General features: G+C 48.5%; 1 protein-coding gene across 6 annotated transcripts in view; it reads left to right on the forward strand.

Annotated features, from left to right (window-relative positions):
• The first annotated feature begins 102 nt into the window (after nucleotides 1–102).
• Nucleotides 103–20,993, forward strand: part of NCAPD3 (non-SMC condensin II complex subunit D3) — a 33,589-nt gene continuing 12,698 nt past the window's right edge. For 2 of the 6 annotated variants that reach the window (XM_063417744.1, XM_063417745.1), the window contains exons 1-22: nucleotides 103–220; nucleotides 951–1,105; nucleotides 1,432–1,594; nucleotides 2,373–2,548; nucleotides 2,636–2,809; nucleotides 3,316–3,377; nucleotides 3,642–3,729; nucleotides 5,096–5,229; nucleotides 5,905–5,977; nucleotides 6,260–6,382; nucleotides 6,522–6,777; nucleotides 7,333–7,416; nucleotides 7,565–7,648; nucleotides 10,349–10,422; nucleotides 12,012–12,146; nucleotides 13,257–13,477; nucleotides 15,001–15,192; nucleotides 15,464–15,561; nucleotides 15,655–15,770; nucleotides 17,121–17,228; nucleotides 18,093–18,204; nucleotides 18,296–18,403. In XM_063417744.1, coding sequence (XP_063273814.1) covers nucleotides 160–220; nucleotides 951–1,105; nucleotides 1,432–1,594; nucleotides 2,373–2,548; nucleotides 2,636–2,809; nucleotides 3,316–3,377; nucleotides 3,642–3,729; nucleotides 5,096–5,229; nucleotides 5,905–5,977; nucleotides 6,260–6,382; nucleotides 6,522–6,777; nucleotides 7,333–7,416; nucleotides 7,565–7,648; nucleotides 10,349–10,422; nucleotides 12,012–12,146; nucleotides 13,257–13,477; nucleotides 15,001–15,192; nucleotides 15,464–15,561; nucleotides 15,655–15,770; nucleotides 17,121–17,228; nucleotides 18,093–18,204; nucleotides 18,296–18,403 — 2,797 coding nt within the window. In that variant the 5' untranslated portion in view covers nucleotides 103–159. The remainder of the gene's footprint in view (nucleotides 221–950; nucleotides 1,106–1,431; nucleotides 1,595–2,372; nucleotides 2,549–2,635; nucleotides 2,810–3,315; nucleotides 3,378–3,641; nucleotides 3,730–5,095; nucleotides 5,230–5,904; nucleotides 5,978–6,259; nucleotides 6,383–6,521; nucleotides 6,778–7,332; nucleotides 7,417–7,564; nucleotides 7,649–10,348; nucleotides 10,423–12,011; nucleotides 12,147–13,256; nucleotides 13,478–15,000; nucleotides 15,193–15,463; nucleotides 15,562–15,654; nucleotides 15,771–17,120; nucleotides 17,229–18,092; nucleotides 18,205–18,295; nucleotides 18,404–20,993) is intronic. The other 4 variants (XM_063417748.1, XM_063417749.1, XM_063417747.1 and 1 more) reach the window with 3 other exon arrangements.

Below are 20,993 nucleotides of genomic sequence, written 5' to 3' on the forward strand. Positions count from 1 at the left end.
CACCGCGCACCGCGCACCGCGCACCGCGCACCCGCAGCCCCGCCCCGGCCGTGCCCGCCCCGCTCCTTCCGGGGCAGCGGCGGCCGCCGCGATTGGCCCGGGCCGCGGGCGCGCCCGCCATTGGCGCGTTCGAAGGCGGGCGGCGGCGGCGGCGGCGCGATGGCGGCGGAGCGGCTGCGGAGCGCGCTCGACGGGTGGCGGCTGCGCGACCTGGCCGCAGGTGCGGATCGGGGCCGGGATTAGGATCGGGGCCGGGGCCGGGATTAGGATCGGGGCCGGTCTCCCGATCTCCGTTCCGGTCTCGGTCGCTGTGTTTCTCTGTTTCTCGGTCCCGCTCTCCATCCCACTCTTTCTGTCCCGCTCCTGGTCTCTGTTCCGGTCTCGCTTTCGGTCCTGGTCCAGGTCTCTGTTCAGGTCCCGCTCTCTGTCGTGGTCTCTGCCTCTGGTGTCTCTCCCGTTCTCCCTCTCTCTGTCCCGGTATCTGCCTTTGTCTCGGTATCGGTCTCTGCCCCCTTCCCGGTCCTGCCTCGGTCCCGCTCCTGGTCTCTGTTCCGGTCCCGGTCTCTCTATCCCGGTCCTAGTCTTGGTGTCAGTCTCTGTCCCGCTCTCTCTGTCCCGGTCTCTGTCCCTTGTGTCCCGGTCCTAGTCGTGGTGTCAGTCTGTGTCCCGGTCTCTCTGTCCCGGTGCCGGTCTCTGTCTCTCTCCCGTTCTCTCTCTGTGCCGGTATCGGTCCCTCTGTCCCGGTCCCGGTCTGGCTCTCCCCGGTCCCCGGGGTGCAGGTGACACCAGCAGCGGGAGGCGCAGGCTGCTGGCACTGCCAGCGGCTGCCCTCGGTCCCGCTGCATTTGCGTATTCCGTGTTCATTTTGGAGCCTTATTCTGGGTGTTTCAGAGGAATCTCGCCCCTGATCCTTATAAACACTTTTTCCTTTATTTTTTCCCCTCTCTCAGTGTGGGTGGACGCGGTGTGGGATCTGGATTTCACGGAGACCGAGCCCCTGGATGCCTGGATAGCCGAGGAGATCACGGCCGATGGGCTCGACGCCTTCACCCGCCTGTACCGCACCCTGGCGCCCTTTGCTGCCGGCGGCCAGGAGAGCACAGAGGTGACATCCCCCGGACACAGAGCCAGCCACGCTCACTTTCTCTTTGTCACGCTTGTCTTGCCTTGAAATTCGCAAAATATTCACAAACTGTTCAAAAGTTCTTGCTGTGTGTGCTGGGATGCTTCAGAAGGAAGCTATTCCCAAACTTAATTAATATAACTTACCATAATATTAAGTATATATAGTGTTATGTATTATGAATACTAAAACACTTTTTAAAGCATATAATACTTACGGAGTTGGTCATGGTGGTTAAAGTCTGAATAATGGCTAGTTTTGGACATTGTGTTATTATGGGATTTCTCATTATTTCTGTTTTTCCCCAGAATGTCTGGACCTTGTTTGCCGAGAGCAGCCTGTCCCACCAGGCGCTGGTGGCCGTGCTGCATCACTTTGTGCACGTGGGCCAGCACAGGAGAGCCAACGTGCAGCAGAGGGTGTTTGGTGTGCACTCAGCTGGGCTGTACCTGCTGCTGCTGGAGATCCCAGGTGAGCCTCGGGCTGTGTCCTCATGGCTGGGGCAGCGCAGCTCCGGCAGGATTTGGTTTGGAACAATTCCAGGTGGAGCAGGGGGTAGTGTTGGTTTGATGTCCCTGAAATCCTCGGGGGCCACGCTGAGCGTGGTGTGAGTGCTGGTGGCAGCCTGGCCTCTGTCACTGAAGGGTTTGGTGGCCTCACTGCTGCTCTGTCCTGTGACAAGGTGACAGAGCAGCCTGCACAGTGCACAGAGCTGGAACCACACAGATCCCCATGCCCTGACAGTCAAGGCAGGAGCTCGTCCCTGCTCTGTAAGCAGGGAGCATTTCACTGTGCAGCACGTTTGGATGGGTTTGTTTGTGGAAACAAAAATATCAGTTTAAAACAACCAGCAGCTGAGGGTTTCCTGCAGGTTAGTTCACAGCAGGATCCCTTGGTGTTCCAGCAAGCCCTGGAGTTTTGCTGATCTCGGTGGTGAGGTTGGAAGGGGTCAGTCAGCTGGTGATCCTGCTGGAATGTGTCACTGCTGATGGTTCAAACAGCTCTTTCTTCTTCTCTTGAACTTTCTTAGGCTCTGGGACATCTGTGGAGAGCTCATGGAACCACAAAGTGATTTGGGTTGGGAGGGACATTAAAGCTCATCCCATTCCATGGGCAGGGGCACTTCCCACCAGAGCAGGTTGCTCCAGCCTGGCCCTGAACGCTTCCAGGGACAGGACATGATGCCCAGATGGTTTGATGCTCTCTGTATTTTGTCTGGAAGGGGACTGATGTTGTCTTTTCTGGGCAGGCAGCATAGCCAACCAGGTGTTCCACCAAGTGATGTTCGATAAATGTCTTCACTCCCTGACAAAATGCTGGCCTCAGGAGCTGAGGAAAAGGAAGAAGGGGCAAGCTCAAAGCTCTCAGCCCAATGCCAGAAGGAACAGAAAGAAAGGGAAACCATGCAGGAATGACAAGTCCAATGTAAGATGTTTGTGCAATCTCTTCAGATACAAATTCCTTTTAATAAGAAAATTGTTGGCAAGCTGTTTCTCTTTTGTGCCAATACAGAGGGAAGAGATGTTGGATGAGGAGGAGGAAGAGGATGGTGAGAATGTTTACTTCTCAACAGAAGAGCTCCTCCAAGTCCGCGATGCCATCTTCCTCCTGTTGAAAAACTTCCTGAGGCTCCTGCCCAAGTTCTCCCTGAAGGAAAGGCCTCAGTGCATGCAGAACTGCCTGCAGGTAAGAAAGATCCAGCCTGAGGAGCCTTATGTCCCCTGACAGAGACTTTTTGGGGATGCAGAGCATCCTTCTGGGAGAGGAGACAGTCCTGCCTTCTGTCACCTGGTCCCTGATGGGAATTAGGGACATGTGGCAGCAGCGTGCCTGCTCTGTGTCTGCCCCTCACCCTGAACACTTGTGAGTGTTTTGTTCATGGAATCAGAAGGGTTTGGGTCAGAAGGGACCTTAAATCTCATTTTTTTCCACCCCCTGCCGTGGGCAGGGACACCTTCCACTATCCCAGGTTGCTCCAAGCCCTGTCTGACCTGGCCTTGGACACTGCCAGGGATCCAGGGGCAGCCACCACTTGTTCCTGGGGGGAACTTCTGGGCTTTGGGCTCTGCTTTTGTTCTGTATCAAGGGAGGTGTTTGAAAATTAAACCCCAGGGCGTGAGCCCAGACATCCCAGAGCCCTGCACACCCTCCCCTCAGGGGCTTGAGCTCAGCTTGGCTCTCTTCCCTTGCAGGTCTTTGTTGAGATGACCAGCTTTGAGCCAGTGCTCCACGAGTTCAAGTTTTCAGCAGCAATGTGAGCAAATCATTCTTAATAATTCTTAATGTTTAGATGATGCTTTGAACAAGTAAAGCCCTCAGTGCTTGTGTTATTGTCCTGTATATTTTCATATAAAAATGAAAATGACAAAGTCCCTTATAAAGATAATTCTAATATGTTCTACGTGCTAACAGCAAACAGCATCTTGTGAATATTGAATGTTGTGCTGTCAATGAACTCTTTTATAGTCACAGTTACTCTGATGAGAGGTGAAGACATCTCTTTGCCTTCTTCTCTTAGGGATGTTAATAAAGCCAAGTACATTCCTGAGCTGGCCTATTATGGACTCCACTTACTGTGTTCCCCTCTCCACGGCACAGAAGATAAGGTACAAGTTAAACAGAATCTTTAACATCTTTAATCTTTAATCCTCACAGCAGCATGGAAAAGGAGTGGTTGCTTCTTCCCTTCTCTGCGTGCCATTTTTGCTTGTATGGTTTTTATTTTTCACTTCAGTTTCCCTCTTTGTGCCATCTTTGCTGGGTCAGAGCTAAGATGGTTTTTTCCACCCCAGTCCTTATTCCCTTTGGCTTCTTTGCTGCTGCTTTGTGTGCAGTGAATTCCGTGCTCTGCTGACTCTTGTGGCAAATGAATTGAACACAACGTGGAGCTGCAGTGGCATTGGGCCCCTGAATGTCAAAGAAGAGAATTCCAGGTGGCTGCCAGTGCCTGGAATGTTGTGAATTCCTGCTAGATGGAGCTGCAGCACTGCCTGGCAGCGTGAGGGGTTGGGCTGTGCAGGGCTCTGTGCACTCAGAGAGCCTGAGCAGGGCTGTCTCTTGTTCAGAGAACCCTCTGTGGTTGTGGAGCAGCCAGTTCTGCCAGAAACTTCCCATCTTTATTTGTTTAAACTGCCAAGCAGAGCAGGGCATGTCCCACTCAGCTGAGTGCTGCTGCTCTGCGTGGGGCTGCTGAGGGCTGGGTGTGCCCGAGGAGTGTCTGTGACATTCTGTCTGTCACATTCTGTGTGACCCCCTGGGATGGCTCTGAGCCTGCAGGATGGACTCAGCAGCTGGCTGGGGTGCACACTGACCTGGTCATTCCTGAGTGCCAGCCCAGCTCCAGCAGCCCAGGGCTGTGTGGTTCTGCCTCCTTGGTTTCTCAGTGCAGCAGGAGCCTTTTTGGAGCTGTTGATATTTGTGCTGAGGTGTAGTCACTCCCCTCCCCAGACCTGCCTCATCCTCCCTGCCTCTCCTGCTGGCTCAGGGTGTGTCAGGATCATCAGGCAAGCTGGGGTCCCAAAAATGCAGCAAGGGAGGCAACTCCAAACATTCAAGTGCACATGGTGGTACGAAACACGTGTTTAGCTTAAGGCATCTCTTGAGCAAAACCCAGTGAGTTTCCTCAAATTCCAAATGTTTCTGGCAAAAAAACCCCAAAAAAACCCCCCAAAACCCCCCCCCAAAAACAAAAAAAACCTCCACAGGGGCCTTTGGAGGGGGGACTTCGCCCTCTTTGGAGAGCAGCTGTTGATGCTTTCAGAAAACCCTTCTGAGACCTTGCTGAGCTTGCATGAGAACATCACAGCCAGGAAAAATGATGTGTGTATTTAGAAAGTGTCCTCTTGGAATTTCTCTGCTAGGAGTCAGCTTTAACAAGTGCTGCTGGTTGGTTCTAAGCTTGGGTCAGAATTATTTCCTGACCCTGGAGTGCCTGTCCATGGAAGGAGCCTGGCAATAACCTCTCCTTTGCAGAGCCTTCGCTGTGTGTTCCAGAGGCTCCTCAATGTCATTCTGATGGTGGAGAGCAGAGGGGGCTCCAGGTTTGAGGCCCTTCCCATCACATCAGCCGTGACCAGCGCCAGGAACCAGGCTGTGAAATTCATCAGGTGACACTCAGAGCTCTGAGCAGGGCTGCTCCTTCCTTCTGCCATGCCTTTGCTTTGCTGTTGAGGTGATAAAGGGATGAGACAAACTGGCACTGGCTTTGAAGTTGTTTGTGCAAATGAGGCTTAATTAAAATGTCTGGGATGGGAATTTACTGAGCTTGCTGGCAGAGGGGGAAGAAGGTGCTGTGGAAAGGACCCATTTTCTGTATTTTGCTTTGTGTCAGTTTTTCAGGTCTTGTATTTTACTACAGAGAATTGTGAAGGAAATGAAAGATTAACATGGAGCTCATTCCTCCTTAGTTCTTTGCTCTCTCCTGCTTAAAGATATGTTTTGCCTATGTTTATTCCCCCTGTTGGGGATCTGTGTTGTTGGAATTGTAGTTTGTGCAGAGATCCCCAGACAACATATAAAAGTAGATTGAGAACAAAGAAGCTTTTCATGTTACCCTTCTACTGGTTAGAAAAGTGTGGGAAGAAATTATTTTGTGCCTGCAAAGCCAGGTTAATGTGGAAACTAAGGATGGTTCTCTGAGCATATCCTGCTGCCCTCATGATTCCAGAACCATGGCCTCTTTTCTGACTTTTCAAATGCATTTCAAAAGAAATGTGTTTGATTTTTCTTCTGTTACAAACCAGCTTTGTTAAAATCTGCTTCTCTTTGTGTCTCCTGTGCAGTTCTCTGGTGGATGAGCTGAAGGAAGCTGTTTATCCTGTTCTGCGAATATTGCTCCAACATATCTGTACCAAGGTATGCCAAGCTCTGCCACTTCTGGAGCTGGAAACTCGTGGGGATACATTGGGATGTCATTCATAGTTTAGGAAATCTCTTTTCACAATCTTCTGTAAGGAATAAAAACGTGTGGTGGGGAAGTAGCGACTGAGGAAGCTGTGATGATTCTCCCAGCTATTGTCAAATGTGAACATATCAGCTCATTAAATAAAAAACCTTCTCCTAAGGCCTGAAATGCCTTTCTGGCACCCAGAGCAGAGCAGGGAAGTTTCACAGGGTGCCCTTGCCCTTGTGTTTCAGGTCCCAGACAAGGCTGATTATCGCACCTACGCTGCCCAGGCCCTGGTGACCCTGCTGGACAAACTCCCTTGTGCAGAGTTCGCTGAATTCATCGCCTGGCTTTATAAATACTCACTCACCAAAGTAAGTGCATCTCCTTGATGTTTTGGAGGTGAAGGGTTTCATCTCAGCACTGAGCAGTTCTGTCACTGCTGCTACCCAGAGGCGAGAAATCGCCGTGTCCACTTCCATTAACAGAGCACCGTGTGTGTTCTCCTTCCAGCAGGTTTGCTACAGAGTGTTTGCTCTTGATGTAGCCCTGGCTTTGTTGGAGCTGCCAGAGAGGAACCCAAGCAGCTCCTTGTCCCTGGATCAACAGAATTTCCTAAAGCACAAGTTTTTAGTGCAGGTCATGGTGTTTGGCCGGTGCTCAGACAAAGCCCCTGTGGTCCGCAGCAAAGCTCTCAGCAGCTTTGCCCATTGTCTCGAGATGAAAGGTGCTGCTACCCTGGAGGGCATTCAGGACTTACTACAGAGCTGTGAGTATTGTGGGCACATGAGGTAATGAAAATCACTCTGGAACTTTCAAGGGAATGATTGCTGGCAGGTAGGAGCTGTCAGGAACTTAAAAACTGGCACACAGAGTCCTTACGAATGGTGTCACAATGAGCAGCAGTTCATGAGCTTTGTTACTTATGAAGCTTCACTTTTGGAAGTGATTTATTCTCCTCTATCAATTTTGGAAGGGATTTATTCTCCTGTATCAGTTCTAAAGAGATTCCTCGGTGAGGCCCCTTTGAAGGATATTTACAGACAACCAAAATTGCTCATTGGGGAAAAAAAAAAAAAAGGCAGTTGATTCTTGCCTGACAGCTGATTAAATCTTGAGTTGCCTTTTGCTTCTGCTAAGTTGCTGTGTTCGTGACTGGCATCCTGAGCTCCCTCAGGTGTGCTGAGGGCCAGATGGCTCAGTCCAGAGCCTGCTCAGGCACCCCACGGTCAGAATTGCTCACCCGAACAAAATCTGGCCTGACAGAATATCCAGAATTCAAATGCTTTGTTTGATTTCCTCTCTTGTTTCTCTTTTTTGGCAGCCTCTGTCCGCACAGTGTTGGAAGGAAACACAAACACTGCGAGTGTGACAGTCAGTACAGAAGGTATAGAGTCATTCTTTTCCAGTAAGTCTCAGGCTTTTCTTGGCATGCCATTTCCTAAAAACCTGTTAAACCTAGGGCATGCATGAGGCTCTCTGTTTAACACTGATCCATCTTCTTGCCGGGTGAATATATGCCTTTATTATTCTTCAGCTTTTATCTTTTCTTTCAGCTGTGTCCAGCCAGCCACTGAAGACCTTACCAACTTTCAGAACTATCGAGCTGACAGACAGCAGTGACACTGCTGGGCCTGATGGTAAGGCAGAATTCAAGCAGCCTTTTCAGATAACCATTCAAAGCCTTAATTGAAATCAGACTTGCTGAAGTGTATTCATTGTCCATTTCTCAAAGGAAGAGGAGAAAACACTTAGGGGTGACGAAGGGGGTGGAATTGCCAGCCATAAAGAAGTACTATTTCCACTTAAGTCTGAAAAATGCATTTACTCCTGAAATGCTGCTGTCTGTTGGTACTAATGTGGTGGCAACTCTTGTTGAAAATCAGATAGTTTATTCTTCCCAAAAAAACACAGTGGTAATTAATGTGGGATATACTTGTAGCTCCATGAATTTCAGGGTAATTAAATCTCTTGCTCCAGTGCACAAAGAACTGATATCTTTTGCTGTGTGAAGCACAGCACCTTTCTAGGCAGGGATCTGTTTCTGTGCAGCATCAGGCTGGGAGCTGAGAGCAGAGTGTCACACGGAATGTCCTGATGCAGCATGGCAGGCTGCCTCCAATTTGTTACTAGCATGAAATCACCATGCAAGCTGGCTTTTGTGGCCGGGATGTTCCTCCTTTAAACCTCTCCCTTTCTTTTCCTCTTGTGTGGAAGAGCTTTTCTTCCCAACCTCTCGGCCCCTGCCAGGATCAGTCCTTGCTGTTCACCTCCCTTGAACTGCTGACAGTTCAATTCTCTGCCTGCTTCCCATCCTGCAGTGGTGCCTTTGTTCCACGCTGCTCCTCACATGGGATCTCCCTCGCTATCTGCAGGAGCCAGGCTCCAATCTCCCCCCGTGGAAAGCTCCTTTTTCAAACGCACTCTGCTGATAAATTTCTTTAATCTGCTCCCTCAGATAGAAAAGTCCTCCAGGCCACTCAAGGTATTGTGTATTCTCTGCTTAGTTGCAGGCTCCTCGTGCCAGAGGATGCCTGGGTTTGTCTCCCATCCCCAGCTGAGCACGCACTTGGCAAAACAAATTAAGAAAAGGCTGGAATGAAAAAAGACTGTCTGGAACTCCAGAGGATGCTGGAATCCAGGGCTCTCCGAGGCAGTCAAGGTGCATTAGCAAAGCTGTCTGGCACATGCCTGTGCCTGGCTCATGCCTGTGCTAATTTTGCACTCCCCCAAAGACCAAACAGCTCGTTGTTTTTTAGAAAAGAATTAAATCTTGGCCAGGGGATAGTCAGAACATGCTCAGCGCTCAAGGGCAGAGATAAGAAGGGTGGAGATAACCTGCAAGGTGAGGTGTGCACTGCACAATTCCCTCTGCCCACCAGCACCAAGCATTCCCTTCCCTTGGTGTCTCAGCTCTTTCGAACTTGGGATTTTTGGTTGTTTCATTGTTTGGTTTTTTTTCCCCCCCCACCTCTTTTCTACATCAGAAAAATCAATGTCAAAGTGTGATTATCTGTTCACCTTCACAAGACTGGACTATTTTAGTAGCAAGATCTTGCAGTGGAAAGGTTCTGTGCTCTTCCTGTGCAGCTGCTCTTGGGATGCACTTAGCTGCCCATTAACAAAGCCCAAATCAAAGTCCCTTTGCTTCCTTTTGGTAAAAATGTATTTTTAAGCTAGTTTTGCTTAGTTCCCTGTGACTAATCCTATTTTTTAATGGCAACAGGATGGATGTCCATGTGAATCTCTAAGTAACAGATCTCCAAATTTGGCATATCTTTGGGAGATCTGACTTAATGCTGGGAGAAATCTAACAAACAGCAGTAAATATAGAAACCTTAAAAGCCATGGTAAAATGCTTCAAGTCCTTATGGCCAGTTAATAGCTCAGTGATTCAAAATGTGAGAAATAATTGATCTGTGTAATCAGTTGTGTGTCATTTAATAAGTTACTGCCTTGATGATGTATTTGTTTCCTGCAGAAATAAGTATGAATATGGCTGTGCAGAGTAGAACTTGAGCCCTAACATGGCATCCAGGGAAGAGAGATGTGTTCTCTGAGGTGGTTCTGCCATTCTGCAGCCTCGAGGAATTCATAAGTGGAGTCATTTCCCCTCTGTACCACACACAAGTTCTCACGTTGATGCTGTGTGGAGCAAAACTCCCTGGGGGTTGTGGGTGTTGGGAGCTCTGCAGAGCCTCCCCTGGCTCTGTGCTGGCTCTGTTTGTCTGAGCTCTTCCCAGGGTATCAGGGTTACCTGAGCCTTTCTTCAGTGTGCCTGACTCATCTCATGAGCTCTCAGACTCTGAAGGTAGCCTGACATCCTTTGTGTAGGCAAATAGAGGTCAGAAATTACAGATTCACCTTTCTTTTTTTTCTTTTTTTTCTGCGTGTCTCCAGTAATTTGTTCCATCATTTCCCTTTGTGATATATTAAGATGCATTTTCAAATGAAAGAAGTGGGGAAATCGTTTGGGTTTGTTTTTCCTGCTGGCTTACACCTCATTCTGGATTGTTCTGGGTGATTTTAATTGTGCTTTATTCAGTCCTTCTGAAAGTTTTGGGAACCATTTGAGTTTGTTTTTGCACTGAGTTTGTGCTGCTGTAGGGTGGGCAGGCCCTGGCACAGGGTGCCCAGAGAAGCTGTGGCTGCCCCTGGATCCCTGGGAGTGTCCAAGGCCAGCTTGGAAAGAGCTCTGAGCACCTTGGGACAGTGGCAGGTGTCCCAAGGGTGGCACTGGATGAGCTTTAAGGTTCCTTCCACCCAAACCATCCTGGGATGGTGCTGTGGGTAATTCCTTCTTCGTGGGGGTAAATCCTTTTTGTCCTCATTTTGGACAGGAAAAGAAGTCATGGCCATGCTGAGAATGAGAGCTGGAGATGAGAAAACCAACGTGAGGAAATCTGCTCTGCAGGTAGGGTGAGGTTTGCATCCTTCCCTGCTCTCAGTGATTACCCAAAATTGGTAAATAATTACCCAGGCCACAGCTTTGCTGCAAACTCCGTCACTTTGCCCACTTGTAGCTTCCTGCTCTCCCTGCAGAGTGCCTTAAAGGCATTAAAGATCTTGTTTACTAGCTCCTGATAAGTAAATAATGCAGGCATAATGATGGAAATTTCTCTAGTACCCTTGCTGGCATTCTGTTATTCCGTCATTTGCAAGGAGAGGCTCTTGTCAAATGTCAATAGGCATTTCAATTAAGAGACTTCCTCATAAACTGAAGCATATTAGCTGCTTAGTTTGTTTTGACCTTGTTAGCAAAGGGATTAGGTTATATCCAGCCTCTTTTTGAGCTCTGTGTTGCTTTCCTTGCTGCTCGTTTCTTTAATGAAGGCATTAGTTTTTAAAGAGAGATGCCTCAATGGAAATTTCCTTGTTTTAAAAAAGAGGTGTCTGCTGCTGCCTGCCTTCCTGTTAGTCCTCTTCACCCCAGCTCTTCCCCCTCAATTCACACACCCGTTTGAGCTTCCCTCTTAGGGCTCTGCAATTCATCTTTGGATGCTTTCTGATCAAGAATAAAAACAAATCCCTCTTCCTTACTGCCAAGTGAAAGCCGTGCTTACTTTCAAGGGGAAGTTGTGCCATTCTCCCTCTGCAGCTGCTGTTCCAGAGCACTGGGATGACGATTCCAGTTTCATTTTTGCCCAGCACTCCAGAATCATTAAAATTCACTCTGGTTGTGATAAATTTCTGCCTGATGTTGGCAGGGGGCACAAATCGTGGTTTTGCTTTGCCCCTGTTGGAGTCCAGAATATCCCTCTGACCGCCCTGGAGGGTCTGGAAACTGGACAGGGGGGTCTGGGATCTGTCCAGGGGGGTCTGGGATCTGTCCAGGGGGCTCAGTTAGACCCACACAGATCCCAGGAGGACACTGACTCTGAGCCCTGTCCATGGCAGTGAACACTCACACGCAGGAAGAATCACAAATCCTAAGAATTTAAAATAAGTAGTGGATGGTTTATTATAGAATATAAATATAGAAATTAGGATTTTTAGCATATGGGGCTGAAGAGACAGGATGGAGGAATTGGGGAGGGGCCCCTGTGCTCCTTGTTCTTGCTCTCGTCCCCCATCTTGTGCTGAGTTGGGTTTTAGAGATTGGTTTAGAGTAGAAATGACATGTTAGCATAGGCAGTAGACATTGGTAAAGTTTTGTAAAGAAAAAGTACATTTTGGATGGTGCTTGGGTCAGGGGTACTGTACATAAGGTGTGGGGCTCTCTGACCCACCCCAGTCCAGCCGCGTGTCCTGCTCTGCTGGGGACGCCTTGCAAAGCTGGGACAGAACTGAGAGATAATTAAGAATAAACAGCCTTGATAACACGAACTGCTGAACTCAACTTGTCATCTCTGCCTCCGGTGTGAAACACTTCAGGCAAAGAGAAGACAGAAAACCTGATTACCTCTGGGAACAGCAACCCCGAGGAGAATCTCAGGGGACAACAACCCTGCGATGCCCTGGCGTGGATTGCCAGCTGAGCTGTGCTGTTTGTTTTCCTGGCAGGTGCTGGTGAGCGTGCTGAGGCACGGGGCAGTGCTGTGCACGGCTGAGGACCTGTGTGTGCTGCAGGAGCGCTGCCGGGACCCCGCGGTGTCGGTGCGGAAGCAGGCGCTGCTCTCCATCACCGAGCTGCTCCTGGTGAGAGCCCTGCCCTGCACGGCCACCTACAACAGGGGCTGGGCACAATCAGGAGGATGAAATGGGGGGTTTGTTAAAGGCCTCCAAACAGGCACAACTTGGGCAGTCAGAGCCTCCCAGCGTGGTGATGGTCATGAGTTTTTCCCACAATTACAAATTTAGTCCATTTATATATCAGGGGTTAATCCTCCAATTACAGCTTCAGGTAATGAAGTCATTCACCCCCAGTTTGCTCCTCCCCAACTCACTTTGTTCATACTTTTTGGGGCCTGAGGCTGTTGGATGTCCTTGAGTTCCAGCCCTAGAGGGATTGTTTTGTCCCTCTGATTGTTTTGTCAGCAGTAGCTGACACTCCCCATGGAGTTTCAGAGTTATTCACTAAAGCAGTGCAGGGTTTGAAAAATACAAAAGCTGAAATCCCAAGGCATGAGGGGGAATGGGAATTCTGCCACGCCTGGGAGGGGGGAGAGCAGGAGGGACCTCACCAATCAGCTCCTCACTGTGGGAGCTGCATTTTGTGACTGCTCTAATTCTTTTCATTACCTTTTGACTCGGAAGTCATGACTCACTCTGATCCCTACTTGTGATTTATGCAGAGTGCTCCCAACTGTTGGAAACACTGATTTTTCTGGCTGTTGATTTATGTGTCATGAAGAAAATGTTTATGTTGCTGGCCTTCTCAAGTTAAAAAAAACCCTGAATCACTTTCAGATGTAATGTGTGGATGATAGCAATGCTATATTTTTCTTTCTTTCCTATTTATTCACAAAGGGTTTGTAACTCAGGCTTGGAGCACAGGGTTTATATTAAGCAAAGCTCTTTTTTTTAAGTGCTAAATCATCTGCTGTACAGCCTTATTGCCAACCTGTTATAATTCTTTATAGAGTCTCAAAACAAAGTGTTGCAGTACTTTAGCAGAAACACCAGGTATTTATCACAGAGATGATTAAAGACCTTGTGATGCTGAGTTTCCCTGTCCCACCTGCTGCCACACTGCTGGGCTTGATTAAAATTCAAATTTCAAAGTTTGTAGCTGAACCTGGAGGCCTTTGCTGGTCTTACCCATGCATTTGGGATCCCCTAAATAATGTAAAAATGGGTTTCTCTCAGTCTCAGCACAGCAATGTCCTGGTGCAGAAGGCCTGGTTGAAGGGAGTGGTGCCCGTGGTGATGGATGCAGAAAACTCTGTCCAAGAAAAGGCCTTGGACTGCCTTGATCAGCTCCTGCTGCAACACATAAAACCTTACAATAAATCCAGGAGTGGTGATGAGAGGCAGCAGCTGGCGTGGGACCTGCTCTCCCTGTTGTGTTCAGAAAGCCAGGAGCTGAGGTAAGTGCATTTTTCCCTTTGCCTATGTTAACATTCAGGGATAAAACCCAGAGGGTTTTTTTTTCACTTTTAATCCCATTGGAATACACAACTTTTCCTTTACAGAAGAAAATTACCTATTGACTGGAGGACTAAGATAAGAGTCTGAGTTTGTGTTCTCATTCCCTGTGTGGCCACAGACTGTGAGGTACCACAGTTAACACACACACACAGTTTTAATGCATGTGCTGTCTGCTGTGCGAGGACAAGAAACCAAATTTTTCTCAGGGATTTCTTTAAATTCCCTGCTTGAAACCCTCAATATAATTCTGGAGATGGAAGCTGCCACGTTGAGGTGCTTGTGTTGCCCTGCCAGCTCCCAGGACAGGCTGTTGAGCATGGACAAGCAGAGTTCAGCTTTGCTTTGTGTCAGGTGTTTTCACTTGCTGCTCCTGTTACCTGTGCTCTCTCCCAGGACTGAAATGCTCATTGTTACATCCTGTGCTGGATAGCACTGCTAGCACATGAATATTTAAGTCAAATGGAGGAGTTCCTCCACTGACAGAAGTGAGAGAGGATATATAAAGCAAGAACATCACCTTGTATTAATTCTTATGTACAATATGTTACTTGTCCTGTGACAAATCGAATTATCCTGCCTGCCGTGGGAAGGAGAGGGAGCAGTGGGATGACACACAGCATGACAAGGACACAACATTGATTAAAGACAGCTGTATGTTTATTAGTCAACAGGGCATAACAGCTCAGAAATAGCAGATGAGGCACTGGTGGTGCTGCCGTGCCAGGCTGGGGAGCTGTCACTGTTCTAATTCGGGGCCGTTTTGTAGCAGGCTTTGCACATTCCTGGCACCTTCTTCCTCCTGACCCTGCAGGACCTTGCAGCTCCAGAAGTCTCACAGCTCTCCCAGCGTGGAGTAGATAATGGGGGTCGTGCAGAGAAAGGAGCAGCCTGTGCAGCCTGTGCAGCCTGTGCAGCCTGTGCAGCCTGTGCAGCCTGTGCAGCCTGTGCAGCCTGTGCAGCCTGTGCAGCCTGTGCAGCCTGTGCTGCCTGTGCTGCCTGTGCTGCCTGTGCTGCCTGTGCTGCCTGTGCTGCCTGATGTGACTCTGCTGTCCCTTCATCCCTGGGACTCCTCAGGGCCAGGCTGGAGGGGGCTCTGAGCACCCCAGTCTAGTGGAAGGAGTCCTTACCCATGGCAGGGGCTGGAATGAGATGATCTTCAAGGTCCTTTCCAATTTAGGCCATTCTCTGACTGGGTGTTAAATAACAGCTGCTGGAAACTCTTGGTTACAATTGCTGAAATTATAATTTCCTGATGTGTCATGGGACCAGCTGGACCTTCTGTCTTACTGCCCCAGACCACAACATCCATGTGGGGAATGCCAGGTGTGCAGTGAAAATATGAGTAAAGGTGGAAATACTCATTGGGAATGCCAGGCAGTAGCAGCTTTGTTGTGTTGCCCAGCAAATGTTGGATTTTCCTGTTTTCTTTGTTCCTCCCTAAATTTTCCTTTCCTCCCCACAGCCGTTACCTGAGCAAAGCCTTCCTCATGTGGTCCAAGCAGCAAAAGTTCACCTCCAGTTTTGTCAGCAGTGTCATGTCTCACGTGGAGACAGAGCACTCCAGGCCAGCCTGGATGCTGCTCGCCAAGGTGGCAGGTTCTTCCCCCAAGCTGGATTATTCCAAGATCATTGAATCCTGGGACAGTGTCAGCAGGTCAGTGCATGCTTTGACCTCCATTTTTCACTTAGTGCCCGTGCACAAATTGCATTTTATCTGCTCAAATCCCACCTTTTTCTTCCAACTGTGAGTCCTGCAGCTGGAAATGCAGCAGAGACCTCGAGATCCGTGCAGAAACCCACTCCTTCCTCAAGCTCTCTGAGTTTTCATTGGCTTTGACAGGTCTGCCTTAATAATGCATGTCCCAGAGGAGAGGCTTGCTCAGCTGGGGTTTGGAGTGCCTCAGAGCTCTCTGTTGGTTTTCCAGGCAGCAGAACACGAGCAGTGGCACCGTGGGACACGTCCTGTGTGTCATCGGGCACGTGGCAAAGCACCTCCCCAGGGGCAGCTGTGAGGGGCTCAAAGGTGAGTGCCCTGCCCACCTGCAGAGGTTCTGTGCCTCAATAAAAACTTATAAAGCTTTGAAAATGCTGGTTGGATGTGTGATCTCACCCCCAGAGAACATCCAGAGGTGGCTGAAGGAGTCCTGGTGTCCCCTGGAGGTGATCAGCCCTGCCGTGGAGACCCTGCAGAAGCTCTGCCAGGCCTCTGCAGCTGCACCAGAGCAGGCACAGGTGGGACTTAAAATACACCTTTTAAAATAGCCTGTTCCCCACTCAGGGGGTGTCTGCTGCTGTCTCCAGGCTGTGGGATGAGGAGTTCTAAAAAAGGGGCTCTGACTCCAGCAGCTCTGCTCTGCTCAGCTCTGGCTCTTTGCTGCACTTGAGCTGGAGAACATCCTGTGGCTGAGTCTGGGCTTGTAAGAAATCTCCTGCCTTCAAATGTATTCCCACACACACCCCTGAAATACCTTCTGTCCAAGTTTACAGAATTCCTGAAGGAAATTCCTAAAGGAAACCTGTTGCTGTGCTTGCTCCAGTTTGAAGCCACAGATTTATGCTGTAATCTCTGACTGTTCTCCATCAGAGCTGCTGGAAATACAGATTTTTCCTAAATCCCTTCCTGGAGATCAAACAGGGGGTTAATAACTTGCTGATCACTTTTTTCTGCCTCCATTTGTTTTATGCCATGGCTCTGTTCTGCTCCCATAGTGGGAAGTTTGGCCATATTTTGTAGATAAAATAAAGATCTCAGCCTGGACACAATTGCAAAGAAGCTAAAATTGATGCAGATCTCTGTCCCTAATGATTTCTCTTCTTATCTGCTTTATGTTTCTCTTTCAGTATAGATGACAGCTATTTTATAATAAGCATCCCAATTAAGTTTAGCAAATACTGAGCAAACCTGAACCCTGTGTGCCTCAGAAGCCAGGGTGGGTGATGGTTTTTGGGTTTTTAAATTGACAGTCAGAAAATCCTCCCTGTAGGCACAGCCACCACAGAGTGTTGGCTTAAAATGAAATGCAAATGTTCCTGTAGTTCACTTCACCAAATCTAACACCTATCATTTATAAATGTATTTGATTATTAAAATTACCACTTCTAGATGGTGGAAAACCAGAAATGATGCTTTGTATTCCCCACAGCGTAGTAGATAATCAGCTTTTCCTGTGTTTCCCCTCCAGTCTTTGGAATTCACATCATGTTTTCTTTGTTAATGGAGCTGCTTTTTTCAAGCAACATCTAAAAATTCCCACAGACACCTCCAATGTGTTGGGTGCACATGAAACAGTCGCCTAAATCCTTTTTGTTTAAGTCTGTGTGATTTCTATAATGAAGTAAACTTGGGCGTGTGGATCATTAAAAGCCAAATTTTCCAAGGTGTTTTGACACTTGCACACATCCTTTGATGTGCAGGGAGAATTTTAAAGCTCTAAGGCACTGTCAGATTGATTTTAATGGGATCCAGATTATTAAAAGCATATAGAGACTTTGATATTAGGGATTCATGCATGGACAGATATTACAGCTGCCTTTTGTTTAATTAATAAAATGTTGAATTAATTTTGTTTAATTACGGAACAGGAGCAGATCAACCAGGTGTGTGGAGATTTGGTTTCCACCTGTGAGAGCTACATCTCCAATATAGTCCTCAAAGAGGATGGAGCAGGGCAGCTGCAGGAAGACCCCTTGGTAAGTTTGGGGATTATTATTTTGAATTATCCCATTTATGGATTTATTTAAAGGGTGCAGGTGTGCTTGGAGCTGGTGTTGCTCAAAACTGGGATAATGGGAATGGGCATGGCCCGTGTGTGTGATGAATTCTTGTGTTTAAGGGCCTGGGAGCCCTCAGCAGTTTTACACACCAGCAGTTGCTTTAAGGATATGGCACCCTGTTGCCATGAATTTTCCTGGTTTGCTAAGCATTCATATTAAAGGAGAAACGTGCAGTTTCTCACGCTGGTGAATTGTAAACACAGGACCATGTTTTGTAAATATTGGCAATGTTATGAATACTTTCTCCAAGAGAAGGGGAGGCTGAATGACAGCCTCCTGGACCAATGTGACAGGAGAGGTGGCGATACCCTTCTCCAATCCATGGTCACCTTGACACAGATATATAATGGAAAAATAAACTAAGGGCAGGGTCTTCTGCCCTGCTGCTGTTGTTGCACCCAGAGCTGTGTCCCCAGTCGGTGTTCCTGGTTGGGCCTCCACGGTGATAACACCCCATGTATTTTTAATAAATGACGTGGGGGTTTTTTGGGGTTTTTTTTCCTTGTTTTTGCACTCAAACTTCTCAGTTGAGCTGTTTGGGAGAGAGGTTTGTGAAAGGCATGGAAATGCTTTGAGGAGTATTTCAGTCTCATTAGGTGTGGGTGCATATTAAACACACCCACTCAGGATTTCTGTTCCAAAGCCTCCCCTTCTGTTCTCCAGCCACTGCCTGGAAAGGACTGAGGGAATTTTGAGTTTTTGGAGAAGAGCTGACTCCTGCTGGATTAATTTCCAGCTCAGCCATTGCCTTTTGACCGCAGTGCTGCTTTCCCTCTGCAGGTGAGACACCTCTTCCTGCTGGGCGAGGCTGCCCAGCTGTGCCCAGCCAAGGTGGACAAACACATCTTCCTGCTGGTGCAGTCCATCCTGGCCTCTGGCAGCGAGGACCAACGTGAGCCCCTCTCCTTCAGCCTCCAGCTTTGCATTTACGGCCACCCCTGTGTGCCAGGCCGTGTTCCCAGCCCTGCTCTGCTCTTTTGCAGTGTCTGCCTGCACAGACAGTGAGGACATTCCCAGTTCCCAGCCGCTGTCCCAGTTCAGAGGCTCGGCCATGCCCTCCGTGGTCAGGGCTCACGCACTCATCACTCTGGGTAAGTGCCCCAAAAAGGGGTTTTGGTGTAGCTCAGCCTTTCTGGTGAAGCTCTGCCCAAAATCCTGGGGAAAAGGAGGCTCAGGGGGGACCCTGTCACTCTGCAGCTCCCTGGCACAGGGAACAAGGGACAGGACAAGAGGAAATGGCTCCAGCTGTGCCAGGGGAGATCCAGGTTGGACATGAGGAGGAATTTCTCCATGGAAAAGGTTGTTAAACATGGGAAGGGGCTGCTCAGGGAGGTTTGGAGTCCCCATCCCTGGAGGTGTCCAAGCAAGACCCTGGATGTGGCACTCAGTGCTCTGGGCTGGGTGACAAGGCAGGGATCAGTCACAGGTTGAACTCAGTGATCCCAGAGGTCTTTTCCAACCTAAATAATTCCATGTAAAGCTCTGGCAGTTGTGACAGAGAGCCCCAGTGCTCTCTCTGTTGGCACTAGCCCAGCTGGGAGCTTTTAGCAATGCAAATATCCATGGAAACAAGTGGGGCAAAGCATCAGAACCAGCTCTGCTTCTCCAGGTGCTCAATGCATTAACAGTGCTCAATAATCAGCATCATCAATAATCAGCATTGTCCCCCTGAGCTGTGCTGCCCTTGCACTCAGAGCTGGGTGCTGAGGATCATCTCACTTGCAGCAAAATGCTCCAGAGAGGTGAAGAAAACTTGCTGCTTTTGATGCAGCTTTGAGCAGAATGACTGCACTCAAATATTTTTTTCTCCTCAACACGAAGGAAATGCTGCTTTCAGAGAAGCCTGGCCAGCTGCATTCCCAGCATTCTGAGGAATACCAAGTGCAACTTCTGGGGTTTAATACTTCCGTGGTTAGGAACAAGTTTCTTTTGCAGAAAGGCAGCGTTATTCTTCCCTTAATTGCTTTGGAAAGTTGAATCCTTTTGTGCAGAGCTTGGGAACAGGGAGAAGTGATGTTAGAACTATTGCAGGCTATTTTATTTTAGGTTGGTTCAGTGATGCTCTCAGAGGTGGGTGTCTCCCTGCAATGCCTATGACAGCTGGGGCTGTTCTTTTTAGCTGCTTTGAATAATACCCTGTACACAGAAATAGTTTGCTGTGAAGGAGGGAATTTGGCATAGAGACCCACTCTATAGGTCTAAGGGGAGTTTGGAAGAACTTGAAGTACCATCTCCCTGAGAGATCGTGCAGATTGCTCATCAAGTTCCAGCATGAGTTTCTTGTTTATTCCCTTGTTTACTTCCTGATTGCTTCCCTGGCTCGTTCTGGAGGCAGTGCTGGCTTGGGGTGGTCAGGAAGGAGAATTTACTCCCAGCTCTGCTACTCTGGTGATGCCTTGGAGTGGCCACCTAGAACAGAGAACAGAGTAAAGAGAATAAAGTGGGGATTTATTAAAGGCCTTCAACAGATACACCTTGGGCAGTCAGAGCCTCCCAGAGGCTGCACCCAGGGTGGTCACAAGTTTTTCACACAGTTATGTTTGGTCTATTTGTGTATTAGGGGTTAATCCTCCAATTACAGCTTCAGATAATGAAATAATTTACCCCAGTTTGCTCCTCCCCAGTTCACTTCTGTTTATAATTCTGGGGCCCGAGGCCTTTTGGATGTCCTTGGGCTCCAGGCCCAGAGGGATTGTTTTGTCTGACCAGAGTGTGAAGAGTTAACTCCACTTTATATGGAGCTTGGAGCTGTGCACTAATGCAGCACAGGGTCTGAAAAACACAAAAGCTCACATCCTAAAAGGTGCTTCTCTGCAGGAAAGCTGTTCCTGCAGCACAAGGAGCTGGCCAGGAACTGCATCTTCCACACAAAGCCATGCACAGGGTCTTAGAAACACAAAATCTCACATCCTAAAAAGTGTTTTTTTCCAAACAGGAATGCTGTGCCTGCAGCACGAGCTGGCCAAGCGCTGCATCTTTCCCTATGCACTAATGCAATATGAGATCTGAAAAACACAGAATCTCACATCCTGAGGTGTTTCTCCCCACAGGGAAGCTGTGCCTGCAGCACGAGGAGCTGGCCAGGAAATGCATCTTCCACACAGAGCCATGCACAGAGTCTGAAAAACACAAAATCTCACATCCTAAAAAGTGTTTTTTCCCCCACAGAGAAGCTGTGCCTGCAGTATGAAGAGCTGGCCAAGAACTGCTTCTCCCACATAGAGGTTATGCACAGGACCTGAAAAACACAAAATCTGAAATCCTAAAAGGTGTTTCTCCTGCAGGAAAGCTGTGCCTGCAGCACGAAGAGCTGGCCAGGAAATGCATCTTCCACATAGAGGTTATGCACAGGACCTGAAAAACACAAAATTTCAATCCTGAAAAGTGTTTTTCCCCGCAGGGAAGCTGTGCCTGCAGCACAAGGAGCTGGCCAGGAAATGCATCTTGCACACAGAGCCATGCACAGGACCTGAAAAATACAAAATTTCAAATCCTGAAAAGTGTTTCTCCCTGCAGGGAAGCTTTGCCTGTGGCACAAAGTGCTGGCCAAGAACTGCATCTTTCCCTATGCAACATGAGATCTGAAAACACAAAATCTGAAATCCTAAAAGGTGTTTCTCCCACAGGGAAGCTGTGCCTGCAGCACCAGGAGCTGGCCAAGCGCTGCATCTTTCCCTATGC

Source organism: Prinia subflava, chromosome 22 (genome assembly GCF_021018805.1).
Source record: "Prinia subflava isolate CZ2003 ecotype Zambia chromosome 22, Cam_Psub_1.2, whole genome shotgun sequence".
Taxonomy (NCBI): domain Eukaryota; kingdom Metazoa; phylum Chordata; class Aves; order Passeriformes; family Cisticolidae; genus Prinia; species Prinia subflava.